The sequence below is a fragment of the Mercenaria mercenaria genome, unplaced genomic scaffold (assembly GCF_021730395.1).
Source record: "Mercenaria mercenaria strain notata unplaced genomic scaffold, MADL_Memer_1 contig_4272, whole genome shotgun sequence".
NCBI classification, from domain to species: Eukaryota; Metazoa; Mollusca; class Bivalvia; order Venerida; family Veneridae; genus Mercenaria; species Mercenaria mercenaria.
The window spans coordinates 1-9,644 of record NW_026462489.1 but is presented as its reverse complement, the minus strand read 5'-3'; the positions used below and the strand labels follow the sequence as shown (position 1 = coordinate 9,644).

The 9,644-nt window shown below is 35.6% G+C and overlaps 1 protein-coding gene across 1 annotated transcript; it reads left to right on the top strand.

The window, feature by feature from the left end:
• The first annotated feature begins 1,149 nt into the window (after nt 1-1,149).
• On the top strand, nt 1,150-9,234 carry LOC128553753 (peroxisomal membrane protein 11C-like). The gene is made up of 3 exons (XM_053534929.1): nt 1,150-1,357; nt 4,724-4,804; nt 6,378-9,234. Exons 1-3 carry the CDS (start codon nt 1,194-1,196, stop codon nt 6,616-6,618), a joined length of 486 nt encoding a protein of 161 aa, XP_053390904.1. The 5' UTR covers nt 1,150-1,193; the 3' UTR covers nt 6,619-9,234.
• The last annotated feature ends 410 nt before the right edge of the window (nt 9,235-9,644 follow it).

Here is a 9,644-nt window from a genome sequence, read left to right as displayed (position 1 = left end):
AGTTCATTATGTCAAATAATAGAAAAACCTTGTGACCTCTATAGAGGCCATATTTTTCAATGGATCTTCATGAAAATTGGTCAGAATTTTTATCTTGATGATGTCTAGGTCACGTTCAGAACTAGGTCACATGAGCTCTAAAACTAGGTCACTATGTCAAATAAAAGAAAAATTGTTCTGTGCCTAAAGTTCTACCATCTGAATCTGGAAGTCTTTAATTAATTGGACTGTGATGACCTCAAATTGCAGGCAGTTCCGACAGGGAAAACTGTGAAAAATATGTAGGTATTGAAGCTGGTGACAGCATACACAAGCTCAGGTCTGTCTGGGGCCTCATACATGTACCTTGCATATGAAAAAAGATCAGTGACGGACTTCTCCTTACAACTGGTATTAACTTCAGTATTATCAACACTGCTTCACAACAAGTAGCAAATGGCATAGCCTTAGAGCCATTATCAATTTTTCTCATGAGAGTGCTTTATTCTATGATCTGGCAGCAAATGAAAGCTTAAAGGCTTGCTTACACTGTTGTAAATTTGATAGAGAAATGTTAAATACTGAAATAAACTTTAGTCTAAATATAGCTAAGATCTATTTATATCTTTAAAAAAAGGAAGTCCCAAATTTCCACAGCAAATCACAGGCTCAAAATTTTAGTTACTAATATCAGCGAAGAGGTTGATATCTATACTTTTTAATAACTATCGTCAAAGGTAGGGAAAAACTTACTGGAAAGGCATACACTTCTGATCTAGTCATTTCAATACATTTTCAGCTCATTTGCATATAAGAAGAAATTTACAGAATTCCCCCTGTTTCTCTTCATTTTCAAACAATCTGTACGATGAATATAAACCAAAACATTCTCCTAAGTGTCAGCTATCAGATATATATTTCAACAAAGACTGTCAACTTACCTTGTTTTTTGAAGACAAAATTCCAGCAACTTTCGCTTCCCCACAAAAACTGTACCGGTATGCAAGTAAAAAAAATCTCAAATGTGATTTTTGAAATAATACAGTCGGACCACAATTATTTCCCTTGAAAATAAAATGCTCTAGGTAAATGCCTAAATGTTTAGCACTGACTTTGTGATAACGTGCTTACAATGTATGTTTAAAGAAAGTTTGAGAAACACAAGTTTTTATATAAAAGCTGTATATTCCTTTTTTCAGGAATCAAACGGATGGATGCGGTTCCTAACACTTGTGGGTAACTGTGCAAACCAGCTGTACTTCCCATTGGAGCACGTGTCATGGTGTGCCCAGAATAAGATTATTGATAGGCCACATACCAAGTGGGCGATAGCTTGTATTGCAGCATGGGCAGTGTCACTGTTCTCGGAAATACTCAAGTAAGATTTTCTTTTATTAGTCACCTGCTGGTTAAACCAGATATGTTTATGGTTTGTCCTCGTCTGCCAGTCAGCCACTCACTCACAGAAAGTGAGATCCTGCCAAAACTTTTAAAAGTACAAGATTTTTCTTCATGAAGCTTTGAACTTATGTTTATTTTGTTGCTTTGGCAAGGAGTATCCCAAAAAATACTACAAAAAGTTGGTATGATAAAGTGGGATCCTGCAAGAACAAGATTTTTACTATGAAACTTGGTATGATAGATGGCAATATTAGAGTGAGCATGTTCTTTTATTTTGTTGCTGTGGCAACAAATGTGGTTTATTGATTCAGATACTGAAACAGTATGACAAAAATTTGATCCTATGATAACTTAAAAAGATTTTTTTTTCTGAAACTTGATATATAGATTTTATATGGAGGAAAATGAATGTTATTTCATGTTCAGAATTTCTCCTCTTCTTATCCATCCAGCCGTCTGTCTATCCATCTGTCAAAAATAGTGGATTCTGTCATAACTATATAATATATATAAGTATAAGAGATATTTTTCTTGAAATCTTTGACAGGTATAAAAGGCAATAAGTAATATGTTAAATATGCACACCATTTTATTTTTTCCTTTTTAATTTACAGATTTACCCATTGTTTTCTTGAGTGCATAATTAAAATATTCATCCACAGTTTTTGGTGAATACATAAATATACATTAACCCTTACACTGCTTAATTTCTATAATGAAATTTTCCATCTGTCAATTTTGACAGTACCATTAACTGTCAAAACGGGTGCTGACTAAAAAAGTTACTGACTGAATGGCAAACAGTGCAGATCATGATCAGACTGCATGGATGTGCAGTAGGGCTGGTTACCGCCTTGAAAAAGATACCACGGTATACCACAGCTTTTTCCTAAATACCACGGTTTATAACACAGTATACCACTGTTTTCATAGTAAGATATACAGCTATGGTAGTGGTCATAAAAATACTGAAAAACTCTGACAAAGAAAAGAATTTATTAAGAGCAACAACAAAGACTAATTACTTGACAAGATAAAAAAAATAATAGTCTGGAATAATAATTTGACTTCTGACTAGCGTATATTCGTCTAAAGAGGCCATATTGTCTTTGGGGAAGCACTCTGAATCACATGTATAGGTCATGCTTGTTTGAAATTTGATTGCTGCACCCGTTTGATAACCCAGTAATGTTTACAAATAGTATGAAGGCTTCATCAAATCATTTTCAAACAAAAAATAATAAATTTCGAGTAAACTTTTTCCATACTCTATATATGTGTACTTCTTTTTTAATACGTGCAAATACATACTGGGAAATTTTAAACTATCATCATTCAAGCAAGAAGTTAGGACTTGCCAAATTTACCAGACTCAAAGTAAAATCAAGTGCACCCATGACATCATCCATCTATACTGAATCAGGGCACTAGACAACTTTTGGGGACAGGTACCCATACCCTCAGGAAGGGGAATTTTTCGACGTTTTAAGACAAAAAGAGGAAGATTTTAGCCATCTATATGTTACTACTTTTCACACTTATCAATACTGTTTTCAATCATTTCTAACTAATGTAACTGTATTGCAGCAGTAACCTTCCTTAGAGTAACTAAATATAACTTGAAAGAGGGTTCATATTTAGTTGTGTCAAACAACCTGTTATCAGGGGAATTTTCTTCTGTGAAAGGGGAAAAAAACATATTATTTTATGAGGGGAATGGGGCCCATATTCGGCCCCAAAAACGGCCAAACGAGTGCCCTGTGAATAGTCCAGAGGTTTTCAATGGTTTTGATAAGGGATCATGTGGTCGATCATGCATGTTCAATTGTACTACTGGGTGGTTATTTTTGGAAACTAATAATAGTAGCATGGGAATTCCAGATATAAAAAATTGGAAAATCATGCATGATGTAATTTACTGTAACAGTAGGTTACATAAAACAGTCCACTGAACCTGTTCAGACTATATACAGTTGTGTCCCTTGACAGCTCTAAATATTTGTAATCAGAGCAAACAAAAAAAAGAAGTTAAGAGAAATATTAAGAATGTTTACAAGAATCTTTAACTGGTTGAAAACGCGGATTGAAATGATTCTGGCTTGAGAGTAACTATTCAGGCCATTATGACCACTCATTCAACCAGTATTATATATTCTTTTTCTTCATACTATATTCTTCAAATAATAGAAGAAATAAAAATAATATGAGTGCCCAGTTTTATTGTAGTAGTGTATGAATTTACGCATTCATTCCAGGTTTTTTTTCAGCCGTTTTTATAGCCGTTATCTGGCTATATTCCCAATGCCAAAAAGTATGTACTTTTCCCAAAATAGTGCAAAAATTCCCAATCTACATTCTGAAAAAAATTTCACCAAAATTGCACAAATATTGACCAAATTATGGACAATTTTGTAATGGAAGTATGTTAAAGAGGTTGTTCAATGGGAAACAAGTATATGAGAAAGAGCTTAAACACATCCTTACTATATCCTATGGAGCTAAATATTTCCCAATTTGGAACATTTACAAGTCGAAATTCCCAATTTTGGGGGTATAGGTTATGTTCCCAAATTAGCTAGAAAAAAACCTGCATTCATAAATTACAGCACATGAGTAATCTTACATCTTGAATGTAAATTGAGGTTTTCCAGCACCAGCAAATACACAGGAAAATCATGTTGGACGTGCAAGAATATATTTATTATTAAGGATCTGACATGCCTACCTGTGTAGGATAGGTCTTTCCAAACTAAAAAGAGACTAGAGGGAACAGGCCTTTTTTTATGCTGATTTTAGGGCCGAAATTCGGCCCCATTCCCCAATCTAAAAAGTATACCTTTTTCCCCACCTTGGCCAAAAATTCCCCATGCAAAAAAAAAAATGAAATTAGTTTTGATTTTCAGTCCTGATTTTAACAACTTTTCAGCAAATATATTCCTCCAAACAATGATTTCGCGACGTAAATTCCCCCTCCTAAAGGGACCTGGTACCCTTCCCCAAATTTACAAAAAAAGGGCTGGGGAATTAGAACCAAGCACTATGGTTTCTTATTGGCACTGTCCCGAGGGTGGGGGGAAAACTCCTGTCTCACACAGGTAGACATGTAAGATCATTTTTCTTGTTTACCATTGCAAAATTATCACGGGTATTGTATGCTATGAAATTGTGCCTGTAGTTTATCACATCATAATTATGACATCGCAATGCACATACATGTATGTAGCTTTTCTTTTTCCTACTGATCAGATAGCTTAATCACCTATCTTTGTTTTTCCCTGCTAGTTAGGCAAGAACAATAAACTTTGTAGCTACACTTTAATAGTGCATTGGATTTATATTTCAGAGCCATCAGTAGGATTTACATGATCAGAAATGCCCAGAGAAGGCTGCTGAAAGAACAACAGCTGGAGGCAAAGAATGAAAGGTACCATAGCACTTTTTCACATTTTTTTGTAATATAATATATCTTAAATCCTTTACATGTTTTGGTCGCAGTTGTTTAATATATTTGTCATAGCCCATAGGTCACACATTTTTTTTTAGATATCTGGAAATAAATGCTCTATCTGTTAAGAAGGCTTTAAAACTGGATTACTGACAAACTATAATTATGTTATGGAAACACATGAGAATTTGCTGTTATGATTCAGAAATAATTTATAGCAAAAGAGTGCTTTAACACTATTTATGGATGATGGGCGGTTATATGTTGGGCGTAATAATTTCACGAGGTGAAATTATTTGTGTGACGTATTACCGCCCAAGTGTTTAAGTACTGTTAAAACATGGTTTTGCTATGAATTATTTCGATTCTAATATGCCCTTAATCTAAAACAGTAGATAAAATATAGCACAGTTCTTTCTTGATCGCAACAAAAACATTGATGTCACCGCACGTTAACGTGACGTCATTCTAGCGTAAGAGTGTTTTAACAGAGAAAATCATATTAGAATGAAATTTGAAAAGCATTTGTAACACATTTACTCCAGGTAAACTGTCTCAGTTATAAATATCAATATTTTGAGGTCATATTTCACTCATTTGGTTACGGCAACAGGAAAATGTCTTTAGTGTCGTGGTGGATCAGGGTTTGACTCTCGACGAGGTAGTCTTTTTTTTTCTTGATTTGGAATTTTTTATAATATTTTAGAATTTAGAAACAAAAACTCATATTCTAATGTTCATAATATGACCAGGCTTCAATATGATAGAAAGTTTATTTTTAGCCAAATCAGAAGGTCAGGGTCGTTGAGACAGGTGACAGCTTAATACAGGTGACCGCTAAGAGTCGACTATATTACTTGATGACTAATTTTCTTGTTGGATTTCATGATTACATTGATATGTACACTAATTTAAAATCCCATCTCAGCAAACAGATACTGCTGTAATAGATAATGCTGGGCATGTCACAAAATCATTATCATCAAAGTGGACAGCAAAAATGTGCAAGTTTTTGCATTTCCGCACGCATTAAGTGTATAACATGTTTAATGTACTGACTAAAATTTAGGGTTAGAATTACCATAGTTTCAAAATACATGTATATACATTAAAGATTCTTGTCACTCCAAAGGTTTGAATGTTTACTGGAGTCTGAAATATATCACAGGCTCTCCTACTATGCTTTTAGTCACAGTATATGGAAATAAACTGCTGATTTGATTTTATCTTTAACAAACTTCAAGTCCACAAATTCCTGTCTATACAAAGTAGGTGTTGTCCAGAATTGTGGAATTCTGTATGAGCCACGCCATGAGAAAACCAACATATGCATATGCAACCAGCATGGATCCAGACCAGCCCGCATATCCATGTCGGAATCCATGCTGTTCACTTTCAAGGCCTATTGCAATTAGAGAATCTGTTAGTGAACAGCATGGATCCTGACCAGACTGCGCTGGTTGCAGATGCACTAGGTTGTTTTTTTTCATGGTGCAGCTCAAATTTTATCGCAGTATTTACTTCTTAGTAACAGTTGTTTCTGTAATTTCAGCGATTCTACTGAAATGACTGCAAGCATCAAGAACCAGATTCGAGCTTTAAAAGCACAGGAGATGGACAATTATTTGGCAGTTGTCGAAAATAGTGCCGATTTTACCAATGCTATCAACTGGCTCCCGGCTGGTTACTTCTGGTCTGGCAAGTTTCCGTCCAGGTTTTGTGGTGGCATGGGGATCATTTCATCCGCGATAAAATTATATCGCATACACAGTGCAAAATCAAAAGTTTCGTAACTGGAATTTAATCCATTGACTCCATATTTTTAAAAATGCATAATCTTTACTTTTAATGTGATTGTTGACATATTTAACATAGTGGTAGATCAATGAAAAACAGAATTAATTCTGATTAATGAACATAACTGACTAAAAAGTGTCAGTTGAGTAAGTAACAAAATAGTATACAATTAGTTTTTCCATAAAAAATGCAAAAATAATCGTTTAACATTTAGTCTGCTGGCGGCAAGTGGTTTCAATTTTGAGACCAGTGCCAACCAAGATCAGCCTGCACAGGCTGAACTTGGTCCGCACTGTTCACTATTCAGTTAGTAGATTTTCAGTGAACATCACTTAGAATAATAAGTGGGTCAGCACAGATAGAATAATGGAACAGTCCATTTTAGACATATAGCAGGGTAATGGTTAATGGAACGGTTTATGCGTTATCTGTGCCATTTTAATCTTTCAGTATTGTATGATTTTTTATGTCTGCTTTCAGTATCACCCCATCCCTTTAAAATCAGCTCCAGACCCCAAACCCATTCTTCTCCCCCCCCCCATGCCCACATAAGTGTTTCCTTTTTATGCCCCCACCACTTTGGGGGGGGGCATATAGATTTGCTCTTGTCCGTCTGTCCGTCCTTCCGAAAATGTTGTGTCGTGCGTAGCTCTGAAAGTATTTGACGTAGAGTCACAAAACTTTACAGGAATGTTGGTCAGCATGTGTAGTTGTACACCTGGGGTTTCGCGTCCGGATTCATTCAGTCATGTAGAAGTTATGGCCCCTGACTTTGTAAAAATTGGTCATTTTAATATTGTGTTACGCCTAGCTCCAAAAGTATATGACCTAGAGTCACAAAACTTTACAGGCATGTTGGTCAGCATGTGTAGTTGTGCACCTTGGGTTTCGCGTCCGGATTCATCCAGTCATGTAGGAGTTATGGCCCCTGACTTAGTAAAAAATTGGTCATTTTAATGTTGTGTCGCGCATAGCTCCAAAAGTATTTGACCTACAGTCACCAAAGTTTACAGGCATGTTGGTCAGCATGTGCAGTTGTGCACCTGGGGTTTCGCGTCCAGATTCATTCAGTCGTGTAGGAGTTATAGCCACTGACTTGGTTAAAAATGGGTCATTTTAATGTTGTTTCGTGCGTAGCTCCAAAAGTATTTGACCTAGAGTCACCAAAGTTTACAGGAATGTTGGTCAGCATGTGCAGTTGTGCACCTGGGATTTCGCATCCTGATTTATTCAGTATTGTAGGGGTTCTGGCCCCTGACCTGGGAAAAAATTGTCATTTTTGGCCCCTGACCTGGGAAAAATTTGTCATTTTAATGTCATGTAGTGGGGGCATCTGTGTCCCATGGACACATTTCTAGTTAACAAAAATATTAAAAAAAAAAAATTTAGACAGTTTTACCTGGCTTCACCAGCAAAGCAAATTTTTTCAGTACCCAATAATTGGCAGATATTGGCAATGACTGACTGAAACTAGAGATGCTTTTGAGAAAAGCGCATGTCTTCCACAACTGCCTTGTTTGTCTGGATTGTTCAGACGATTGGTTCCTATCAATGTCTACATGGTCTAGACAAGTGGATCCAGTCAGTAATTCAAGGGCCATAATTCAAAAGTGTCTGGGCAGATTCGGTTAATTATCAAACTTGGCTGAGGTCTTATGGTGAAACACATTTTGTTCAAGTTCGGTGAAGATCGGATGAGAAATGTTCGACCTAGAATGCGGACAAGCTTTGTGACAGACACACACACACACAGAGACAGGAGTAAATTAATAATATTTATGTCTCCTACACCACTGTTTGGTGGGAGACATAATTAGATGTAATTCAATGAAATTGATTCATACCATTCATACCATAAGTAGTCAAGATGATAGGTAAAAACTGTTTAAGGTATACCAGCAAATTTTTTCGTCTAAAATTGTTGGCTCGTATTTGAATCAGAACCATTTGGCTCAAAAACATTTACACCTAAGGATCAATCTTAAAATCTTATATTCTTTAAAATATTTTTTTCTTTTCATTAAAAAAAAATAGGGCTGGGACGATTTCAAAATTCTGAAACCGGTTAATCTTTTCTATGAAATCGAACCGAACCGGTTAATCGGCCGCCATATTGAAAATGCTGTTTTTTTTTCCTGACGACGGTATCAGATAACTTCCAGCAGCTAATTACATTAGGAACTTATGAACTTTATCCTTTTAAGTTTATCATATTTTGGTGTATTTTATTTTACACATATCACCACAGGCAAATCCAAGACTACTGAATATGTTGAATGTGTTTTATTTATGAACTTTTTGGAATTTTCTTTGCCTTCAGCTAAATGAAAGATATGAAATTAAATTCTGAATGCCTGAGTTTGCTAAAGACATGTTTGTGAGTTTATAATTTTTTCATATTGACAGTTATTGCTGTTTAAAAGCAGTAGTTTGTATAATAAATAATTTTATGTATCGAAGGTATTCACAATGTATTTATTTTCACTACTTTTAATTATTTTGAAAGCAAATATGACCCGTCTAAAGGTCAGCACCATATTTTGTTGAGCTCAAGTCAATACTTGAAAAAAAAAAAAATAGCTGAGATATATCTGTGATGTTGTGTTGTAAAACACTTGACTGAATTGCTTACTGGTCAATATTCAAAATTGTTGACCCGCTGTCCTTTGTACCTCGGTCAATAGTTTTTACTACAGGCCTAAACTACAGAACATCAGTTCTAAAATGAGCCGCGCCATGAGAAAACCAACATAATGCGTTTGCTACCAGCATGGATCCGCATCTGCGCAGTCTGGTCAGGATCCATGCTGTTCACTTTTAAAGCCTATAGAGAAACCATTAGCGAACAGCATGGATCCTGACCTGGTCCGGCTCCATGCTGGTCGCAAAGCCACTATGTTGGTTTTCTCATGGCGCGGCTAAAATAACTTTTTATGTAAAAAGTAGTGACAGTTATTCTAGAACACAGAGCAAGTTGTTATTATAATAAAGTCTTAAAGATATATTGTTGCCTATCAAATGC

Coding starts and splice junctions, on each gene's coding strand:
- LOC128553753 (XM_053534929.1), top strand. CDS start 1,194: ATGCGGTTCCTAACACTTGTGGGTAACTGTGCAAACCAGCTGTACTTC. Junction 1,358..4,723: donor CTGTTCTCGGAAATACTCAA/GTAAGATTTTCT, acceptor TTTATATTTCAG/AGCCATCAGTAGGATTTACA. Junction 4,805..6,377: donor CTGGAGGCAAAGAATGAAAG/GTACCATAGCAC, acceptor CTGTAATTTCAG/CGATTCTACTGAAATGACTG.